Source organism: Schistocerca piceifrons, chromosome 1 (genome assembly GCF_021461385.2).
Source record: "Schistocerca piceifrons isolate TAMUIC-IGC-003096 chromosome 1, iqSchPice1.1, whole genome shotgun sequence".
NCBI lineage: Eukaryota > Metazoa > Arthropoda > Insecta > Orthoptera > Acrididae > Schistocerca > Schistocerca piceifrons.
The window spans coordinates 551,584,450-551,609,257 of NC_060138.1; the positions used below are offsets into that span (position 1 = coordinate 551,584,450).

General features: G+C 36.7%; 1 protein-coding gene across 3 annotated transcripts in view; it reads right to left on the reverse strand.

The window, feature by feature from the left end:
- The window catches only part of LOC124800817 (serine/threonine-protein kinase 10), a 154,649-nt gene that overhangs the window by 62,068 nt on the left and 67,773 nt on the right, over nt 1-24,808 (reverse strand). For 2 of the 3 annotated variants that reach the window (XM_047263026.1, XM_047263025.1), the window contains exon 8: nt 150-234. In XM_047263026.1, the coding sequence (XP_047118982.1) occupies nt 150-234 (85 nt within the window). Of the gene's footprint in view, nt 1-149; nt 235-17,701; nt 17,748-24,808 lie in introns of all 3 variants that reach the window. The other variant, XM_047263027.1, reaches the window with a different exon arrangement.

The following is a 24,808-nucleotide window of genomic DNA, read 5'->3' on the forward strand; positions in this document are numbered from 1 at the left end:
TCAAAAGTTATTAGAATATCAGTCTTTACATTGTAACACCAATATTACACAGCATTAATCATTAACAATAAAGGTTTGTGCTATTGCTTCATACTGATAAATTACCTACTTTTCTTGCTTAACTCATGGGTTTGTAATGCAGTACTTACTTTTTACATCAGTGTCACTCTTGTGGGAGGAAGAATCATCTTCGTTTGTTTCCAGGCCCATTGGCGGCAGGGAGATGGGCCGCTCCTGCAACAATAAATGAAGTTTGTAGTTGCACTATAAGTGAACTTACTTTCATTTGTAAATGACTAGTAATATTTCTGTCAATATTTTTAAACAATGTCATATCAAATACCTATCAATTAAGAAATAATAAGCTAGTCTATCCATAATACCTAATCAAGACATCATCTTAAAATTAATACAACATTTACAAAATTAATACTGTTTACTACTTTTTTTTATTTATAATCAGTGTCAACACACGGCATAGCAAGCCAATACTGGCCAAACTTGTTCTCGAACACTAGAATCCATTATTCTTGAAGTGAGGCCAGTGACAAGCATAATTAAGATGCACCTATTAAGAAGGAAACCAAAGCAGCAGACACAATTTTTTCTTAACCGACTACAGCACTGAAAGATTATGAACTCGCAGCCTTATTTTAGTTGCATATGGCCAACAATGTGTTTCACATGCCCACAGTATGTTGAGACCACAATTTCTAAATCTAGGGCTTAACACAGCAAGATATCCATGTACAGAACACATCACATATTACAATTGATCATGTTTGAAAAAATGTTTTAAGAGGAAAAATTTCACAGTTTGGTGGACCACACTTCAAACTGCACCAATACCAAAAACTACTTACTTCTAGTGAGAATGGGCTTGGGGATTCAAATAATGCCTGTATTTCTGAATCAACTGCTACAGTGTAATGAATCAATGTGTGCATTTATGACCTGTCCTGTTGGAGATTAAACCAGTAGCCAACATTGTGGTCCAAACAACTAACAGCAATTTAAAAGTATGATGAGAAGCATGGTGCAATAACTTGTAAAGAAGCATTACTAAAGTCTGAGGCACAAATCTCTAAGCACAGCAACACTTCCACATGGGTGCCTGCATACAAATGACCTACATCCTTGTTCAGACATCCTACCTATTTACAAGGAAATGTTAAATTGTGTCGCACAATGTATTCATGATTGTTAAAATTTTATGTACTACTTTCATAATAATTTCAGTATACAATGAAGTCTATTCATGCGTATTACATGATAAACATTTTCTATGTAATTTTTTACCTGTATGAAGTTTTAATAGGGAACATATTTGTACTTTCAGGTGCCATGACTTGAAAATGGATGTATTCTGTCACTGTAATGTATTTCAAACTGTGACAGAAAATAATTTATGAGGTCAGTCAATAAATTCTTACAAAATCCAAGAGATGGCACTCATAGTAGCAAAATGTTTTGCCGGCAGTAAGTGTCATCTGTTGCTAGAGGGCAGGTAAAGTTGCCACAGTATCCATCACATGGTTTCATTGTCCCAGTTGATTGAAGCAACAAGCTCATGTTTATTTCGCAACATGGAAAAATGCAAGTTTCAAGTGTGATTAAACACCTCTGCTTAAAAAAAGAAAAACATTATCTATTTAAAAAGAAAACACTGAAGAGAGACCAAAGCTGATTTGAATCAAGTTCAGGGCACATCTACATCTGTGTCTGCAACTTTTTACAATTGGTTAAATGAGATTAAATGTGGCTGTACATGCACAAAAGATGAACAGTGTTCAGGACGACCAGTGAAAGTGAGCATCCCCAAGTAATTAACAAAATCCGAGATATGGTCTTAAGTGATCGATGAATCAAAGTGAGCAAAATAGTTGAGGACAAAGTCATAGTGCAAGATACAGTTTTCAATTTTGCAAGAGAAAGAGGGTGTACAAAAAAAAATCTCAGCAATATGGGTGCTCTGTTTGCTCCTAGTGGAGAATAAACTCAACTGTGTGGCCAATTCTGATGCTGTTTTGGCACTTTTCCATCAAAACCCTGCTAGGTTTCAGTGTCAGTACATAACTGTGGATGAAACATGGCTACACTACTACACTGCAGAGACTAAGAAACAATCAAATCAGTGGGTTTCAGAGGCAAACTGGCTCCAAATATCATGAAGATGGTGAAATTGACCAGTCCTTTGGGATGCATGCAGAATCACCTATGTGGTGTGTCTAAAAAGTTCAGTGATGCTACCAGACAACAAACAAAATGAAAGATACAAACAAATGTTCTTTATTGCCCTTTAAAATAGTCGCCATCTGCTATAACACACTTTTGAGAACGTTCGTACAGACACTGTCATTGCTTTAACACACGGCCTAATTGTGTAACATTTATTTCACTGTTGAGGCAATGTTGTTGTTCTAACCAACACAGGTTCCTCATCTGAAACTCAGCAGTGGACTGACTGTCTCGTGACCAAAAATTGGGCCCTTATATATCCTCACAATAATAGGTACTGAACTTACACAATCATTAAATTAACATATATAGATATGCAAACAATACTTTTGATAAACCTGTTAATTACTTTGGAATTAATTAAGGGCTGACTTTGCTAACATGTTTTCGAATAGGGCCAAATAAATACTTAAAGAATGCTCGTGTTTCGTTTTCCAAATGTTTATAATTAGTACAGAATTTATGTTTGTTTATACATCAACAATAGAATTTAAGTTATGAAAAAATTCCTGATTCACCCTATAATGAAAGATACTAACTAGTAACAGTCAAAATACATTAGAAAATCAATTACATACATGAAACTAAGCACAAAATTAGATCTGGTGTTATGTTCTTTAAAAACGAGGGCCAACCTTTCTTTTATAAAAATACAGATTATACTCATGTATGTTAATGCTAATTAGTTCTAAAATGAAAAAACAAATTTAAGTAGGCAGATGGAAAAACAAGAGGAGAAGAAAAATATCTCAGCTTGCTCTGTCACAAAGCTCTCCAAAACAATTTTTTCTGGTTGCCGTAGTCTTTATGAGCAATAATTATCTTCCACTGCATGATTAAACTTCTTTTATAATTACAGGAACAAACTCTTTTGCACATGCCTCACTCTATGAAGAATTCCACAGATAATGACGGTACACCACTCTCAATTACGTCTCTTCATAACAGTTATGATTTACACAAATCACATTGCTTCCACAGAAGGTGCACAGCAAACTGGCCCTAACACGGCACAAATATTTACAATGAACATCTTTTGGATTGTATCTTCATTTATTAGAGAACAACTATGTCATGAGGAAATTTGATTCTGTGTTTAACGGCCTCTACTACATTGTGGCTTGTCATGTTTTCATTTTATTGTTAATAATGTACAATGTTGTTTTCAATTTTTTCTGTGTAAGCACATCATATCACTTTTTTGTTCTTAACTGATATGAAACATCTGTTAATAGGATAGAAATGATTTTTTTAAATTAAATGGTCTGTATAACAGCGTAGATAACTTACTGCACAGGCAGTATCCACAGTACCCATGTATGTGGTGATCTGTGTATGTGGTGAAATGGTAAAAGATGCATTTTTGATACAAAGAAACATTCTGTGAATTTTATCACAACTATTTGAAAGACAATATGTAAACTGTAATGGCAAAATGACAGATCATTAGGACATGAGACATTGGCTGCAGTGCCCTACTTATTCTTTGTTTGGAATGCTGTTAACACACTGCTGAACTTCCACAGAGTATTAGTCGTGTATACAGGGCAGTTTTTTATCTCACTGCACACAGTGCTCACACTATTTAGTTTCATGCAGTAAGATGTGGGTCATCCTGTGCCAAATTCTGAGTGCTTACTGTGATAATCTTGTCTTCAAATTTTTTTTCTCTATTTCTTGGTAAGTCAAATAATGTTAGAAGCAAAACATATTTAAGATTTTTAGAAAATCTTTGTATAAAAAATTCTGTACTTTTAAATCCCCTCAGGACTATAGCTTCATGTTTTTGCATGACAGGACATGGCAAGAATGTTGAAAGATAAGGAGATACTGGAGTTACTCCGGAGGATTTTCCATCTGACACTGATACACCAAATGATGAAAGAAGTGATTTTGCAATAAAATATGTTCTTGAAGAATTCTAACTCAACAATTTATACACCAAACAAAGAAGAAATAACACCATCAACAGAATACTACTTTTCTCCAGAAGATGAAGAAATTATATTTGAAGTAACCAGAGACAACAAGAAATATCTCCCAACTCTTCTCAGAATGAAAGAAGGGATTTTCACTTTCAAAGGAAATTTGAACTCAAAATCTTTACGATCATGGCTATATTTTATTGCTAGTCATGGGACATGTGGAAAGTCTGATTTTTACTATATACAGTGTGGTTTACAAGTCACGTCCCATGGAACAAAGTCTGCATTGAAGTAAGAATGTACGCTTCCGCGGCCAGTGTCATAGTGACTAAAATTCTTCTGGGTATTATGCCGCATCATTGCTAAAAAACTAACAACAATAATAAACTAAAACTGACGTTTCCGCCGAATTGCAACAGCCTTCCTCAGGGCACGACTGGTTTTGCAAGGGGATAGGTGCTTCTATTTATTACAGACTATAGATGTCTGACATCACTGTTGTAAAACTTTTAACTGGCCCTCTAATATGATTGGCTAGTCATGACGTAAGGGAAGATGGAAGGAAAGAGGCTATTCATGGATGTCCATGTCGTCAACGATTGGTAGCTGTCCGCCAATCAGCATTCGGCTTCTGGTCTGCAAGTTTTCCTCCTGGTGTGTGCAGAAGTGGACTGACAGTTGCTCTACAAGTGTTTGTGCAGATACGTCCGAGTCCCGTGTAGCTTCTGCCCCGCGACCGCTCATGGCCCATTGGACTGGGATGGCCGGCAGCCAGGACGCCGGGAGTTTGTAGCCATCTTCTCTGTTGATGTTGTCAGGCTGCTTAATAATTTCGATCGCCTCCCGTATTTTGTGTTCTCGCATCCACAATTCTTTAGCCAGTACTCGGACTTCCTGGAACCTGATAGGTTGTCCACAGTCACAGTGGTGTTCTGCTATTGCCAATTTATTATGTTGTTGTAATCGTACATAGCGTTCGTGTTCTGCTACTCGTAAGCTGACAGGTCTCCCTGTTTCTCCTATGTAGGCAGCTCCACACACACACCGTAGTTCGTAAACACCTGCAGTGTTAAGATTGTTGACTACATCCTTGGTGGAACCTACCATTTCGTGGATCCTGTGACTGCTTCGAAAAATTGGTTTGAAATCTCGTCGGCGGAGGGCGTTGCCTAGCCGTTCACTGAAGCCTTTTACGTCATGGGACGCGGACATACCTGCACAAATACTTGTAGAGCAACTGTCAGTCCACTTCCGCGTGCACACCAGGAGGAAAACTTTCCGACCAGAAGCCGAATGCTGATTGGTGGACAGCTACCAATTTTTGACGACATGGGCATCCATGAATAGCCTCTTTCCTTCCATCTTCCCCTACGTCATGACTAGCCAATCATATTAGAGGGCCAATTAAAAGTTTTAGAGCAGTGATGTCAGACACTGATAGTCTGTAATAAATAGAAGCATCTATTCCCATGCAAAACCAGTCGTGACCTGAGGAAGGACATTTCAATTTGGCGGAAACGTCGGTTTTAGTTTATTAATGTTGTTAGTTTTTTAGCAATGGGCAACCTCTGTGCATTTTTAACATTTTATAGCAACTGCTGGGATTTGAATATCACGCATTGACAAATATGAAAGTAATATCTTCCTCTCCTCAAAGGACTTTTGAAAAATCCAGATAACAAACTCTCGAATTGGTGTGACATTACCCAGGGATTTAACATAACATTCCAGCTAATATTAAACTAAAATAGAAATGTTACAATTCTTTCAACTTGCAGTCATTTGGCTTTAATGATTTCCTCTGCAACAGCTTCTAATTTATTAGAATATATATGGAACACATGGGGTACAATGGAGGTCAGGAATGGTATTTCTTATATAATTGTCATACACAGCAATGCACCACATAAAAATGAATAGCATTTGGTACAAGAGGCCTTACAAATAACAAGGAAGAACTTGGTTATTTTTATAACATCCACCACACATATGCTTTACTTTATTGTTCTATAATACATTACTGGAAAGTTCTGGGTGGAACACAAATGGTGAGAGGGCTCACTATATAACTGAGGCACTAAGTGACTGACAGGCAAATAAACAAGACAGAAAATATTGTTAAGCTGTAGGGCATCGGCTGAAGGCTTAGCAATGTTTTCAGTCCTGTTAATGTATTTGCTGACTGCTCAGTGCCTCAACTATATGATGAGTTTATTGCTTCCACTATGTACTATTACTTAACATGAAGATGACGGAAAGTTCAGAAAAGCAAACATATTTTGTACTGTACATACAAAGTGGTATCTCCATGCATTGTGGCTTATGATCCGTGTAATAAATTTTTTACTAGATCATAGAGGCACACAGACAGACAATTCTCAGCATGCGTTACAGAGAGTAATGCTACTAAGACCAAAAATTAAACAAATACCAACATAAAAAATAAGACTATATATGCCTTAATGTCATAGTCACAACTGGGCTAACAAAAACACGATATCGCAAATTCATTCACACTTTTTAGAAACCAAGGTAATTCTCTAAAGGTCAAATCATAGTGTCAATAAAAGTTGAAAACCAGCATCAATGACAATTATGCAATTCCAATGAATAGAAGAATTAAGGAAGTATTATGTGATAATGATTCTAGTAAGATGATAATTCTAGTAAGAGTAAGAATGGGTCATCTCTGAAAGTGGCTAACTATTATGTATTGTTATCAAAATTCATTTTCTCTTCCCTACCACACAGAGTACATATTAAACAAGAATTTTATTTTCATTATTTTCTCTCTCGATTCTTTTATGTCCTGAATGCAACTTTTCCCTGTGAAAAGTTTCAATAATTTTTTTACAATCGATCAGTTTGCCAACAGTCGAGTTTCCTTTTAACATAAGAAGTAAAATGTATCCAACAGTGCAGCAATTTCGTTACATATTGTGACATTAAGTTCATCAGTAACATAACCTGTTCTGTTCTGCAATATATCCTACATTCCCGAAACACTTCCTGCTCCCACTCCAGCACTTCATGGCCTTCTATTCTACCAACAAACCCACTAGTTTTCTTTCCCCTCCTCCTCTTTCCTACTTTTCCACTTCCTCTCCCCCCCCCCCTCCCCCCACTACATACCTGACTGCACACAGCGACTGTGCCCTGTCTCGATGCATGCGCACACAAGCAGCACTAAACATTTCCTCACACCTACCCTGCTATTCCTCCATCTGCCCCTCCCCCTCCTCATTATCCCCACCACCTACAGACTGCTTTCACATCAAGCATGGATGCTATATGCAGTCTGGCCTCAGTGGCCCGAGACAGTCATCGTGTGTGTTAGTTATGCTTTCGTGTGTGTGTGTGTGTGTGTGTGTGTGTCTGCAACTCAACGTCCCAATCATAAAAGTGAGGAGCAATGTATCCATGATCCATGGTTCATGGTGGGCAGGGAGGGAGGGGGGGGGGGAGATGTTTTCCATAATATTGTCATTATTCATCCTGGATTTTCCATTTTTTTAAGACTAACAGTTACTTACTAATACTTACTGGAATAACAGCCAAAAAGATGAACTGAACATCATGTCATGTATAATATGGTGAGAAAAATGGAAGATGTTCCATGACAGATGTTGTAGAAGCAGTATAAATAGGATTAAATGTTCATACTTACAGGAAAGCTACTTCATCAATGTTATGAACTGATACCTTACTCATATCAAAATTGTTTCAGGATCATTCTTCCTTCAAGTGAAATTGCATGGGTCCCCCAGAATTCATGTACAAATTCTTGCTCTACCACATGACTTGAATTTATTAATGTAGATTTTCTGTACCATCGCTATCAGTTTTCATAGATATTTTTATCATACAAGTGTTTTCATTATTTATGTTAAGTATTGACATCAGAGTGCACTTAATGAACAATTGCTAAAATGTGAACATCTCTGTGCAAATCAAATTATATGGTAGTGTTTATTAGTTGGCTGCTTGTTCCCGAATTGTCTTTACCTAGTGTGCTTAAATTCCCTAAGCAATGTGCAGACCAAGTGAGAACGTCATTCATTAGTTATGTTATTAACACTGTTAACTTGTGGCAGCAACACAGATTAAGCCAGAAAATTACCTATCCCATAAAATGGTTAAAACACCAATCTGTTTGGAATTTACATGTATGTAATCACAGAATGACATGGGTATGCAAGAAATGGATGGAACAAGTGCAGCAGAGCTATCAACTACATAAGGTTTTATATCACTTAAAGTCTTCCTATACAATGGAATCTACAGAAGACTACCCAAATGTGAGTTGAGATCCTACACAAAGTGGAAATAACATTGAATGTTTATTTTCTGAAAACTCTGGCTGTAAAGTTATATAAACAAATACAGAGTAATGTCATATGACATGGTTGAAACATTCTTTATCTCAATGTCTACATGTGAATGGTCCAAGTCAAATTAGCAATAGTGGCCTCTACATTTGTAACCACACTCTTCAAATTTTGTATCGGAAGGGTTCTATTAACTGTTATCAAAATAATATAATATTGATAAATATGTGTTCATTGGTTTCTCAGCCATGCTCTGATCTACCAGTATAGCTGTCTTTTCTAACTTCTAAATTTACCATCAAAATTTCAGATTTTATTTCATACCAGAGACACTAAATGGAAGATGACATCTGTGTCAGCAAATTCATGACACAATTTATAAGTTTAAACACAGACTAATCATACTGGCTTAGGAAAACATTGGGATTGTCTTGTAATCCTTTTGTTATAGAATGTGTTTGGACAGTCACTGTGCACTGGACTACGGATGGAGATCATGTTCGAAACAAAGCTGGCAGAGCACAAGATAGCAGAACATTTTTTCACAGATATGTAATTGTTTTTTAATTCGAGCTAGTGTTGCATAACATTTAACTATTTGGTTCAGGTGATCAAAACTATCAAATTCAATGTGTAGTATTTAGATGTTTAATTTGTTTTAAATCAGGGTGTTTTCAGTTGAGGAAAGTATGCTTTTTTGTTGAACATGTTTTGACAATGCTATAAATACACATATTTAGCGCAGAAGGCATTTGCCGAAAAATTTCCAGAAACAGCTGTACCTCTCATCACAATGCAGTTTGTCGACTTAACTTAATGAAAAGCAGTTGGATATTTTTTACTTTATGCAGCATATGCCAGCAAAATCACTGAGCAACAAGTTGCAACAAGTAAAAAAATATTGGGCCTGCAGCCGTGCATAAATCGGTTAGGCAAACACTGAAATTGTTCTCACATAAAGTGACAATAGTGAAAGAATCGAAAGATGCAGATCATGAAAGCCGAATTTGTTACTGCAAGCAGTTTACATATTTTATTGAGAGAAATACCACTGATATTCTTGATGTCGCCTTCTATACAAGCAAGGCCTCGTTCCACCTCTTCGATCATGTTAACACACAAAACAGAGGGTCCTAGTGCTGTGCTTTAAATGCCAATGCCTGAGAAGAAAACTGGAGTGTAGGGAACAATCTCCAGACAGCACATTATGGGACCCTTATTTTTCTGAATCATCCATGAACAGTGAACATTACTGTTTAGTGATCCACCATTCCACTGACCAGCTAAAGAAAGACAAAATCAACGACTCATTGTTTCAATAAGATGGCAGTACTGCACACATCACTAAGAACACTATGCATCTTCTGGGAGAGTTTTTTGGGGAACACGTAATACCAAAAACTGTTTGAGCCCCTTGCTCACCGGACACCACCCCATCACTTTTTTTTGGGGAGCATCAGAACCTGTAGTGTATTGCAATTGCCCTCAATCACTTTGTGACTTAAAAACTGAAATAACTGCATACGTTAGAAGCATATCACAATCAAATCTGCAGGAAGTGTTTTCCAATAAAATTTAGCAAGTTTGGATTTGTATAGCCACCCACGGACATAATTTCCAACTGCACAGCAACTTTCTGAACATCCTGTATGTTTCATCCTCAGGTCACATAAATGGTATCATTACTGGTTTCAGCTGCTTCTCAAGTCGTCATCGTATGATCTGGATATGTACATAGTAATCCTTGGAAGTCAAACTGATCATGTTGGGAAAGGCAATCGCGTGAGCACGAGATTTAGAAATCAGCACTGGTAATGATGCCATTTGTGTGTCCTGTGGCTGAAATGTATAATAAAAACTATATGGTTTTCATGTCAGTGAGCAGTTTAACTTAAGGATGTTCAAAAGAATTTTTAGAAGAAAACAACTGTAAATTACTGTCGACATCCTATACAAATCTACAAAAGCGGTACAAAATTTGGTTCGGGGGGGGTGGGGGGAAGTTTATATGAAATATTATACAAGCCTCTTCAAGTGGCACATCAGATTAAGGTCAAATCATTAGACCGCATTATGATCAAATAAAAGAGATTTCATATGCACAGTTCTCATTACTCAAACAAGGACAATGTGAAAACCTCACGTAAAAAAATAATATATATTATTTATTTACCACCTTATTTCATGATGAAACTAGGTTTCACAGGTGTTCAGGCAGAAATAGTGTGTCCATTTTTTAATTGTTTTACGTTACTGAACTGCTTTCCTCCTCTGCACTACTCAGACCAAGACACACAAAATAAACTGAAGTAAGAAAAAAAATGTCTGTTTCTGTTCAGTTACGCTCTTTCCATCAACATGTAGCCATGCATGAATGAGCAATTACACACATGCATACTTGCTATTACACATGCATATATATTATATATATATATTATAGACACATATATAAAAATACAAGACTATGAAACGAGAACACACTGAATGTGTCTGTTCTGTAAGGTTAAATGGAGATGCCAAACTGTGAAACTGTCAATCACCTTTGCTAAACCTAGCTCTCTTCATTAACAACAATGTAACATCAGGCAGAGATAATGAAGAGACATTTTTCTCCTCGTCAGTGATAACATTTCATCCCCTAATATCCCCTAATTACATACATACAAATAATAACAAAGGATGCATGTTTATTTTTTAATCATTTAGATACTGAAATACACAAACAATTAGTTAAAAATAGACTCAAATACGAAGAAAAGAAGATGAATGTTTTTGTGGGAGTGCCTGAATAACCCACGGCAATGTGTATATGTAAATTCATCAAGAACTACCGATATTTTAATGGATAATCCTGTCATTTTTAAGATTCTGCAGAGCATCTGCAGGTTAGACTGCAGTTATATCTTGAAACTGATGGTGGGGGTTGCATATCGAAAAATCAGTAGTTTCTTTAAGAAGTAATCCAGCTGCTTTCCCATGAGTTATTCAGACTTTGGTAAGCTAGGAAAAGCTTACATGTACTCTATTCTTAACAACAAATGGGGGTCACAAAATAATAATAAAATGATCACAGAGAACACTAGCAATAAATATGGATGATTTTACATAAATACAATAAGGCATGCACTTCGTTAAAAACGAATGAGGGAACTGTGAATAGCAGAAATAAAAATGAAATGTCTGTGCACAGATCATTATCTAAAGCTACTGATGTCTTACAAAAACAACAACTGTACAATGTAAACATTTATTAAAAATTTATAAGAAGCTGAACTTTTAATATATTTCTGTCAGCAACTACTTTAGTCTTTCACATTGTTCTGGAGCAGTTTCTCAAACTAAGAGAACAGACATCAACCACAGCTGCAAATTTTGAGACAAAATAGCCAAAATGTTTCATCTTCGATGAGGAATATTAAGTTCTTTGAAAACAAAATTTGGGCAGTGTCTCTCATTAGGGTATTGAATTTTATTCAATAATGATTGAAACAAGAATGAAGCAATGCAAAGAAGAATGGGGATAGCTTTATTTCAACAGATATAACATTGCATATGTTTTTTTTGTGAGCACATGTGTATCATTATCTATTGGGATTACTCCTTTTCACTAAATTAAAGTCATAAGTTGTAATTAAGTGCTGTGTGTTATATGCACCTTCTAAAACCTTACTACAAAAATGTTTTCTTATACTGAGAGACATATTGTCACCCCTCATCAAGCACAACATAGGCATCTAACAGCTAACTGAGGTAAATGTTTCCAGCACATATTTATGCTTCTAGAAGTGGGCTAGTATCAAATGCATTTATCATTTAATGTACTGGGTGATGTTGTTGTTGTGGTCTTCAGTCCTGAGACTAGTTTGATGCAGCTCTCCATGCTACTCTATCCTGTGCAAGCTTCTTCATCTCCCAGTACCTACTGCAACCTACATCCTTCTGAATCTGCTTAGTGTATTCATCTCTTGGTCTCCCTCTACGATTTTTACCCTCCACGCTGCCCTCCAATACTAAATTGGTGATCCCTTGATGCCTCAGACCATGTCCTACCAACCGATTCCTTCTTCTGGTCAAGTTGTGCCACAAACTTCTCTTCTCCCCAATCCTATTCAATACTTCCTCATTAGTTATGTGATCTACCCATCTAATCTTCAGCATTCTTCTGTAGCACCACATTTCGAAAGCTTCTATTCTCTTCTTGTCCAAACTACTTATCATCCATGTTTCACTTCCATACATGGCTACACTCCATACAAATACTTTCAGAAATGACTTCCTGACAAATCTATACTCTATGTTAACAAATTTCTCTTCTTCAGAAACGCTTTCCTTGCCATTGCCAGTCTACATTTTATATCCCCTCTACTTCGACCATCATCAGTTATTTTGCTCCCCAAATAGCAAAACTCCTTTACTACTTTAAGTGTCTCATTTTCTAATCTAATTCCCTCAGCATCACTAGACTTAATTCGACTACATTCCATGATCCTCGTTTTGCTTTTGTTGATGATCATCTTATATCCTCCTTTCAAGACGCTGTCCATTCCATTCAACTGCTCTTCCAAGTCCTTTGCTGTCTCTGACAGAATTACAATGTCATCGGCGAACCTCAAAGTTTTTATTTCTTCTCCATGGATTTTAATACCTACTCCGAATTTTTCTTTTGTTTCCTTTACTGCTTGCTCAATATACAGATTGAATAACATCGGGTATAGGCTACAACCCTGTCTCACTCCCTTCTCAACCACTGCTTCCCTTTCATCCCCCTCGACTCTAATAACTGCCATCTGGTTTCTGTACAAATTGTAAATAGCCTTTCGCTCCCTGTATTTTACCCCTGCCACCTTCAGAATTTGAAAGAGAGTATTCCAGTCAACATTGTCAAAAGCTTTCTCTAAGTCTACAAATCCTAGAAATGTAGGTTTGCCTTTCCTTAATCTTTCTTCTAAGATAAGTTGTAAGGTCAGTATTGCCTCACGTTTTCCAGTGTTTCTACGGAATCCAAACTGATCTTCCCCGAGGTTGGCATCTACTAGTTTTTCCATTCGTCTATAAAGAATTCGTGTTAGTATTTTGCGGCTGTGACTTATTAAACTGATAGTTCGGTAATTTTCACGTCTGACAACACCTGCTTTCTTTGGGATTGGAATTATTATATTCTTCTTGAAGTCAGAGGGAATTTCGCCTGTCTCATACATCTTGCTCACGAGATGGTAGAGTTTTGTCAGGACTGGCTGTCCCAAGGCTGTCAGTATTGTCTACTCCCGGGGCCTTGTTTTGACTTAGGTCTTTCAGTGCTCTGTCAAACTCTTCACGCAGTATCATATCTCTCATTTCATCTTCATGTACCTCCTCTTCCATTTCCATAATATTGTCCTCAAGTACATCGCCCTTGTATAGACCCTCTATATACTCCCTCCACCTTTCTGCTTTCCCTTCTTTGCTTAGAACTGGGTTTCCATCTGAGCTCTTGATATTCATACAAGTGGTTCTCTGTTCTCCAAAGGTCTCTTTAATTTTCCTGTAGGCAGTATCTATCTTACCCCTAGTGAGATAAGCCTCTACATCCTTACATTTGTCCTCTAGCCATCCCCGCTTACCCATTTTGCACTTCCTGTCGATCTCATTTTTGAGACGTTTGTATTCCTTTTTGCCTGCTTCATTTACTGCATTTTTATATTTTCTCCTTTCATCAATTAAATTCAATATTTCTTCTGTTACCCAAGGTTTCTACTAGCCCTCGTCTCTTTACCTACTTGATCCTCTGCTGCCTTCACTACTTCATACCTCAAAGCTAACCATTCTTCTTCTACTGTATTTCTTTCCCCCATTCCTGTCAATTGTTCCCTTATGCTCTCCCTGAAACTCTGTACAACCTCTGGTTCTTTCAGTTTATCCAGGTCCCATCTCCTTAAATTCCCACCTTTTTGCAGTTTCTTCAGTTTTAATCTACAGGTCATAACCAATAGATTGTGGTCAGAGTCCACATCTGCCCCTGGAAATGTCTTACAATTTAAAACTTGGTTCCTAAATCTCTGTCTTACCATTATATAATCTATCTGATACCTTTTAGTATCTCCAGGGTTCTTCCATGTATACAACCTTCTTTCATGATTCTGAAACCAAGTGTTAGCTATGATTATGTTGTGCTCTGTGCAAAATTCTACCAGGCGGCTTCCTCTTTCATTTCTTAGCCCCAATCCATATTCACCTACTACGTTTCCTTCTCTCCCTTTTCCTACACTCTAATTCCAGTCACCCATGACTATTAAATTTTCATCTCCCTTCACTATCTGAATAATTTCTTTTATTTCATCATACATTTCTTCAATTTCTTCATCATCTGCAGAGCTAGTTGGCATATAAACTTGTACTACTGTAGTAGGTGTGGACTTCGTATCTATCTTGGCCACAATAATGCGTTCACTTCCTATTCATTATTAAACCTACTCCTGCTTTACACCTATTTGATTTTGTGTTTATAACCCTGTAGTCACCTGACCAGAAGTCTTGTTCCTCCTGCCACCGAACTTCACTAATTCCCACTATATCTAACTTTAACCTATCCATTTCCCTTTTTAAATTTTCTAACCTACCTGCCCGATTAAGGGATCTGACATTCCACGCTCCGATCAGTAGAACGCCAGTTTTCTTTCTCCTGATAACGACATCCTCTTGAGTACTGCCCGCCCGGAGTCCGAATGGGGGACTATCTTACCTCCGGAAAATTTTACCCAAGAGGACGCCATCATTTAATCATACAGTAAAGCTGCATGCCCTCGGGAAAAATTATGGCTGTAGTTTCCCCTTGCTTTCAGCCGTTCGCAGTACCAGCACAGCAAGGCCGTTTTGGTTATTGTTACAAGGCCAGATCAGTCACTCATCCAGACTGTTTGTTGCCCTTGCAACTACTGAAAAGGCTGCTGCCCTTCTTCAGGAACCACACGTTTGTCTGACCTCTCAACAGATACCCCTCTGTTGTGGTTGCACCTACGGTACGGCTATCTGTATCGCTGAGGCACGCAAGCCTCCCCACCCACGGCAAGGTCCATGGTTCATGGGGGGGACTGGGTGATAAGGAAAAAATATTACAAATTTTCAATTTTAAAAAAACCCTGAGAAATTATGATTACTGAAATTCGAATTTTTGAAGTCCATAATGAAGCAAGATCTCACATAAAATTGATTTTCCGTTATATCACATCTCTGCCTTGGTACAGTACGCTAATGAGATTACACGCATTAAAAAACATAGCATCAAAATGTAGTTACATGGTGAAGGAAGAGAAAAATAAATGGGAGGAATGAGACAGATGTGAGAGGGACAGAAGAGAAGGTAAGGAAAATAGGACAGTGATATGCGAAAAAATAACACACATAAAGAGAATCTCAAGTTTAGACTCAAGCCACTCCCAGTTTAAGTCAGGATGAGCAACATTAGTGCTACAGTGTCCTGTTTGTGCAATTAGACTTCCTCTATCCTTTATTAATTCTTTACCACTATTTTTTGAAAATGTCTACAAAAGCTACTGTGGTGTATCTATGTTAACTAATTCTTTTTTTATGCAGTTGTGTGTGTCCAGCTGCCTTATGCCATATGCACAACACAACATCTTTGATTTTTAGCACTTATGAAAAATAACCTGCCAAACACTGTTCACAGAAACTGTCATTCTATCATAGTCAGTACACTGAGTGTAAAACTGTATGATTTAATAATATATATGATTTTAACCTCATCACATGCTGCCATACCACTGGTGTTAGCTGTACAGTTTTAATTATACATATCATATCTTCACTCACAAGGTACCATGCAAAAGGTATGATTTATATAGGTCATGTGCAAAATACCATTATGACAATATTTTTGATCACTGTTTGATGACTTAACAGTCAACAAAAGTACTTAGGTATTTGAAAACTTCTACAGCTGAAATTATATCTAAGTATAGAAAATGAACCAAAACTGGAAGTTGCAATTGAGAAGGTATCATTAAAAAAAATTCTTAGCACCTGTGGCGATAGGTTCAAAGAAAGTCAGAGATAGTAAGGAGCTGCACATCTCTGGTGGAGCAGTCAATGACACGACTGATTCCAATGAACAATACGTTAGACAGCTGTGACTGTTATATCACAGTGATGTAGTTTTTTCCTCTTTCAATCTACTATCTAATTTATAACATTACTTGGGCATGCCTAATGCCAGTGTAGTTCACGGAAGGAAAAAGTACATAACTACAGCATTACTGAGCTAAGAAATGTTTACTCAAAATGTCATCCAGTGAAGAATAGCGCAGGTCAGAAGAATTTAATTGTCAATTAGCCTTCAGACATTTAAGGAAAATGATCTGAGTTTTTCACTGCACATGGAAAATCTGATACACAACTAACTGTATCCCAAGTGGAAATATTGTGTCAAATTTCTATAAATGGTTTAGTAGTAATTGTGGCCACAAATTAGTTATCAAAAAGCAATAGTCTATCGAGTGCAGGTTCTTTCATATTTCATAGGTCACCGACATGTAGCAACAGTCTAGCAGGTGAGCCTTTACAGAACAAAAACTTTACCCTGAATAAAATCTATGGATACATATAAAAACAATGTGGAATATTAATTAAAAAACAAATTATGGCCATCTCTGTGTCAACAAACTATGGTCTTCAAGATAGCTACCAACCTGACTGACTGGCAATTCATCTTCCTGGTGTGTGAAGCATTCTCAAGCCCATTGCTTTAGAGTATGCCTGTTCCCTAATTTTATCCTTATTATTATAGCCTTGGTTTTTTGTTCTTTGACAGTTGAATCATGACACAAATGTTTCATTACTTTAACTGTTATATATCTACATCATGCTCTTTTTACAAAATTTAACATTTATTGTTGAATTAAGAACGTCTAGGGCAACAGGTAATAGTAACACTAAAGATAAAAATTGTGCAGTGTAGGCAGTCACGTGCACTAAAAAACTTAAATCAGCATAACGACATAATACAATAAGTTTTTAAAAACTGAAACTGAAATTTCTTCCTTAGCTATGGAAGGGACAATACAAGTAACCCTACAAAAATTTGTGACCGATGCAAATGCAATTGTGATATAAACAATCCTATACATTCTTAGGCATAAAAGGGCATAACTAAATGCCATGCTGAGCATCAGCAGCTACACACTGAACAAAGAAATACCTTCCAGAGAAGAAACTTACCAATTCGCTGGTACTGTTCCCTGTGCTTTTTCTGTTTCCTACCCCGCTAGACATAATGCAAGCATGAAATTAATTTACAACAGTTACACCATTTTTTCTCCACATGTTTTCACAAATATAATGGTAGGAAGGTTAGTTAAGAGAGCACAAGAATGAAGAATTAGTGTGGATTTAAAATGGAAAAGAAAAGGGAAAAGATAATCCAATTTTTCTTGAAGTCCACGAATGGTAACAATCGGAAATCTCAATACAAACTTTAATTTTTGTACTATCTATTGTGTATTAAACAGAACAGAAGAATCTACTAACAGTGTGCTATGCAGGAGTTTAGTAAATTAATGAGACAGAACACGAAAAATATAATTTCTGTTCTGAATATGAAAATACACTTGTAAAACATTTCGCAGTCAGAATAAATTTGATCCCTTCCATCAATTTCTGATATTTTCTTGGACAGTAAAGAAAATTTAAATCTATAAAATGAAAGATATATCGAAGGCTATTAATGAAGAAAAAATAAATAATTAAATAAATAATAAAAAAAGGAAGCAAGAAAGAGCTAAATGAAAGCTCTGCAACATTTAGTCAATTGATTTGGTGATACAGATTTTGAATTTAGCCTGAGAAATCTGCTTTCTTCTATGTGTCTTTTTTATGCAGATATAAGAGAAAGGGTGATAAGGAAGTAACAATGGGAATAGTAACGGGTTTTACCACAATACCTGGTTCACATAAACTATAGTAACTGGCAGTGCAAAAATCACAATGAGCTATGTACAAGGCTGCAGCATGTATCAAGAATGCAAGAAAACTGACTAATACCTAAAAGCATATTCTAATTTTATTCTGACAGAGTGTTACGTTTACAAAAGTTTTCAATGAAAAAAAGAGCTTTTTTGTACTTCCTGACTAAACAGGAAAGAAAAAAATAAAAAATATCCAACATTCACACATTTAAATTTTTGTGGTTCATATGGAGATACCATTTTGATAGCAATCTGTTAATACAGTCTTAGCTTTCTGAAAAATGGCAAATATGTATTATGTTATTGTAAGAAAAAGCAAACATCACTGTAATTAACCATCACATATTCTGAGTGTGTGGTGCAAATACCCTCTGATTAGTTCCTATATGACTTAGAACTGTTTTATTCTATAAAATTCTACTGGTAGTCTGAACATATATGAATACAAATTTTTCTCCAGCTACATGTAATGCACAACATTTCCACGAAACCTCTCTTCTGGTGTCAAATACTAAATAAACTATTAGTTTAATCTGTATCAGTTTCTGAACATTGGTGTATGATTTGAACATTACTTCTACCAAATGTAGAATGAATCAACCAAAGATAGCACTTTTGAAAGAAACTCTATGCAACAGCAATCAATAAACTCAGGAAAAGCACATTTTGTGGTTATTACACACATTCTTCAAAATAATCTCTCAATGGTTTTCATGAGGCTATTTCAAATCCTTTACGCTACAGATTACTTAATTCATTTTGACATACGCTAATCTAAAACAAACATATAAGACACCTCTACAGATGAACCAAAGACCTAAGAACATCTGAAATATAAGGGTATTTCTTATGCTGTCTTCGAAATGTTTCCTGTGAGACTGCTTCACATTCAAAAACTGAGTGTTCAGTAGTATCTTCCAAAAACCATATGCCTCTACAGTGTAAAACAATGATAAAATGATATGCATGATTACAGAGAATACTGCAGTTCATTCCAGTCAGTGCTTGTTAGTGTGACGTCAGTTATTTTGATATATGGGCTGCACGAGTGAGCAGTACTGTCATTAAGAAACCATGTTCTAATTGATCATGCAAGAGATTGTTTTCACAGTGTGTTTAAAGATTTGACGCAGTAGAGTGCAAAAATCAAATGAAGCAAGCACTGTCATCATGAACAAACCTTCACATTAACCCCTCCCCTCTCTCTACACACACACACACACACACACACACACACACACACACACACACACACACACACACACAGAGAGAGAGAGAGAGAGAGATAATTTTGGAAATGGAGGGGGGGGGGGAGCAATTACAGTTTTACATTTCATCATTTGTGACAGGACATTAAATTTGACTAGTCACATATGGAGAAATGTCCTGTGGCTAGGGCCTTCCATTGGGTAGACTGTTCGCCAGGTGCAAGTCTTTCGATTTGACACCACTTTGGCGACTTGGGCGTTGATGAGGATGAAATGATGATGATTAAGACAACATAACACCCAGTCCCTGAGCAGAGAAAAATCTCTGGCCCAGCCAGGAATTGAACCTGGGCCCTTAGAATTGACATTCTACCACGCTGACCACTCAGCTACCAGAGGCGGACATAGAGAAATGATAAAGCTGTTGGAGAAATTATTGTGTCACTTATTTGAAGTAGTGGAGCAAATCAGTGAAAAAATTAAAACAAGATGACCAGATGGGGATTAGAACTGCACTCCTCCAAGACTGTAGCCCATATACTGCACCAACTAACTATTTGGAAATGGAGATAATTTGCAAGAATTTAAAAAAGGAAACAGGACAAAAAGAGAAAGTACAAAGTTGGTATAATGAGGTGAGAAACTGGAAGGTTATTTATTACATGTAACAACAGTGCCGAGTTCTCTCTTCTCTAACATTTGCGTCCACAAGATTTATCATTTTGCAGTATCAGTCACCCCTACGTACAATTCTGTTTTTTACTCGTGTATTCAAGGGGAGGGTAAGGGAGGAGGAAGAGAGAGAATTGGTGCGCAATTCTGTTTTATACTCGTGGATTCAAGGGGAGGGTAAGGGAGGAGGAACAGAGAGAATTGGTATTCTGGAAGCTCAAGAGTCACTGTTGTCTACTGTGTTGCTGTTGGATGAATCAGAATTCCATCAGTTTCACCAGAGCATTGCTGTTTTTTCAAGTTATTGGGCATTTTATTACTTTTTATCTATGAGCTCACTTATACTAATTAGCACAGACAGCAATGATTGTAAAGAGCAATGACCAATATTAACTTTCACTAACACTGAACAAGCATGCATACCACATCATAATACATAAATCAAGTACACATTAAAATCTGTACATTTAATTTAAAATTTTTTATAAATGTGATATTATGGCTAAAGATTTCTGAGGAAAACAATGTGGGGAAAAATTTAAAAGTAATTGGTTTGAAGCAATACACACTGAACATTTACTAAGGTAACTGTGTTACGTAACTAATATGTAGCTCCTTCAACTAATCATTATATGTCCCCCCCCCCCCCCTGGTTGTGTGTGTGTGTGTGTGTGTGTGTGTGTGTGTGTGTCACAGACAGAATCGAACCAAAAATCTAGTCTTTTTGAAGAGACTGGAAAATTATATACATAGCTTCAGGAGTAATCATAACAACAAACTATTGACCAACTGCTTCTATTATTTTATAGAGGACTATTTCCCAGTGGTTTGTAACAACTATCCACTGAAATGGAATACTGGCTTCCCTAGTTACACTGCAGTGTTTTCATTGCCCCCACTCACACCACACAATATGTTACTGGAAGTAAATGAACAGAAGTCAACGTAGGACAACAAGGGACTCCAATGACTGATAATGAAGTTTAACAACAGGAGTGGGCAGCAGTAACAACATACTTGCTTCTTGAAAAGCAACACAGGCTCTCTCTCTTGTACTGGTGAGGTCTGTTGGTGTCCTTTAACACTTGCTCCTCAACTTCGGTGCAGGCCACACAACCTAAGGTACAGCTGAAAGTTTTGAAAACAGCCAATGGAGACTATTTGGACCAGTACCTTATTTTCCAAATGTCTGATTTAGTAAAATTACAAGATGAACTCCTTCAGCAGTAAAAAAATTGTGTTACTGCACCATATTACATGACCAAGAAAAATAGATGTAAGTTGAGAAGAACATTTGATTCAGACAAAAGCATCAGCACTTTAATTAGACTGGAGACAATATATGCCTATACACACAACATAACAAAGTTATGTGCAGTAAAAATTGGTCTCTTGAGTTTCTTAGTAGGTAAGTTGAATTGTTTAGTATTTGGACACACACTGGCATTAAATATTTTTTTTAAATGTATGTTTCAATGTTTTCTGGCATACAAGTTATTTCCAGTAACAAAAATCTGTTCTTTTATTATGTAATAGTCTCCAATAAAGTGAATGGTGCAACAATGTCAATGAACTTGTATCAGATGAACAATAGGAATGATGATCATTACATTTCATTTAAATGTTATCACACATATTATCAAGACCCCATCCACTGATTTTAAAAAATCAATAAAGTTATACTATTTGGACGTCATTATGTACTGGATGGATGAGCCTTGCTGTGTTGGTACTGGAATGGCTGAAGGTAAGGGGAAACTCCAGCTGTAATTTTTCCTGAGGGTATGCAGCTTTACTGTATGGTTAATGATGATGGCATCTTGGATAAAACATTCTGGAGGTAAAATAGTCCCCCATTCGGATCTCTGGGCGAGGACTTCTCAGGAGGACGTTATTATCAGGAGAAAGAAAATTGGCGTTCTGCGGATTGAAATGTGAAATGTCAGATCCCTTAATCTGGCAGGTAGGTTAGAAAATTTAACAAGGGAAATGGATAGGTTAAAGTTTGATATAGTGGGAATTAGTGAAGTTCGGTGGCAACAGGAACAAAACTTCTGGTCAGGTGAATACAGGGTTATAAATACAAAATCAAATAAGGATAATGCAAGAGTACATTTAATAATGCATAAAAAGATAGGAATGCAGGTAAGTTACTACTAGCAGCATAGTAAATGCATTATTGAAGCCAAGATAGACATGAAAGCCCACATTCACTACAGTAGTACAAATTTATATGCAAACTAGCTCCGCAGATGAGGAGATTGCGGAAATGTATGATGCGACAGAAAGTATTCAGATAGTTAAGAGAGACGAAAATTTAATAGTCGTGGGGGACTGGAATTCGACAGTAGCAAAAGGAAGAGAAAGAAAAGTAGTAGCTGAATATGGACTGCGGGTAAAGAATGAAAGAGGAAGCCGCCTGGTAGAATTCTGCACAGAGCATAACTTAATCATAGCTAACACTAGGTTTAAGAATCATGAAAGAAGGTTGTATACGTGGAAGAGGCCTGGAAGGTTTCAGATAGATTATATAAGGGCAAGACAGAGATTTAGGAACAAGGTTTTAAATTGTAAGACATTTCCAGGGGCTGATGTGGACTCTGACCACAGCCTATTGGTTATGAACTATAAATTACAACTGAAGAAACTGCAAAAAGGCAGGAATTTAAGGAGATGTGACCTGGATAAACTGAAAGAACTAGATATTGTAAAGTGTTTCAGAGAGAGCATTAGGGAACAGTTGACAAGAATGGGGGAAAGAAATACAGTAGAAAAAGAATGGGCAGCTTTGATAGATGAAATAGTGAAGGCAGCAGAGGATCAAGTAGGTAAAATGATGAGGGCTCATAGAAATCCTTAGATAACAGAAGAGATATTGAATTTGACTGATGAAAGGAGAAAATATAAAAATGTAGTAAATGAAGCAGGCAAAAAGGAATATAAACGTCTCAAAAATGAGATCGACAGGAAATGCAAAATGGCTAAGCAAGAATGGCTAGAGGACAAATGTAAGGATTGTAAAAGTATATATCACTAGGAGGTAAGATAGATAGTACCTACAGGAAAATTAAAGAGACCTTTGGAGAAAAGAGAACAGCTTGTATGAATATCAACAGCTCAGATGGAAAACCAGTTCTAAGCAAAGAAGGGAAGGCAGAAAGTTGGAAGAAGTTCATAGAGGGTCTATACGAGGGTGATGTACTTGAGGGCAATATTATGGAGATGAAAGAAGACATAGATGAAGATGAAATGGGAGATATGATAGTGCATGAACAGTCTGACAGAGCACTGGAACACCTAAGTCGAAATACGGTCCCGGGAGTAGACAACATTCCATTAGAACTACTGACAGCCTTGGGAGAGCCAGTTCTGACAAAACTCTACCATCTGGTGAGCAGTGTCACATTGTCAATTTGCTCTTATTTTTTGGTCAGATTCAATGTTTCTTTTGCCAAATTCGGTGGAATTTTTTGAGAGATTCAACACTTCTTTTGCCAAATTAGGAGTTCTTTGCCAAGCTTTTTCTTTCCTCTCCCCCCCCCCCCCCCCCAATGTAACTTTTTTTTTGGCAATTTTGATGCTATTTTTGGTGTCACATCATAACTCCTTACACAGGACATGAACGCTCATGGATTATACACGTACCTAAGCTGCGGGAGTGTGAAGGTAAAATGTAATTTCAACCATCAGCAAATATTAGTTTCGAATAGTGGTAAACTGTTCTCACAAATTTCACAGTATTTCGTAAAAACTACTGATTTCCCGTTTGTTTAAAAACCAACAATCTTGCATTATCGTTTTTATGAAAATTTCCTGTCTCTAACTATAAAAAATTCAATCTATTACTGTCCCTTGGCTACATTTATAACAATGCTTTAAGAACTTTTGCTGTATGGTGTTCACTTCCCATAATAAGTACTTTATCTGTATACTGCTACAATATGATAAATTCTTTCTAGTTTGAAACAAATAGCTCAAATTTCATATGCCACAAATATTGTATTGTCAACAAAACAGAGAGAAATTAAGAGTCATCCACAAGGAGATGTTAGAAGAAAACATAAATGGATAGATGAAAATGTGCAATGACAGTGTTATATATGGAGAGGGAAAAGAAAAAGCCAACGAGAATTTAATTCCACAAAGATAATGTAGAATGTGCCAATGCATTAACAAAAAATACATTTTAGCATAAGACGAGTACATGGAGGTGTACTACATATGTCAGGATTCTGAGTTTTAAATGTAATCTCAATTTTCTATTCACTTCCTCACTGACTGATTTTGGATAGGGTAAGGTGGTACAATATCGATATAGGTAAAATTCAGATCAACACAAGGTTCCACACCATTTTTCTGTTTCGTAGTGTTGGTAACACTTGCCTTTGTGCGGCGTTGCAGTTAGGAAGATTTCTGCAGCTCCTCCCTGTCTTTTCCCAGAATACACCTGTTTGTGATACAGAGAGAGAACTTTTTTCCTT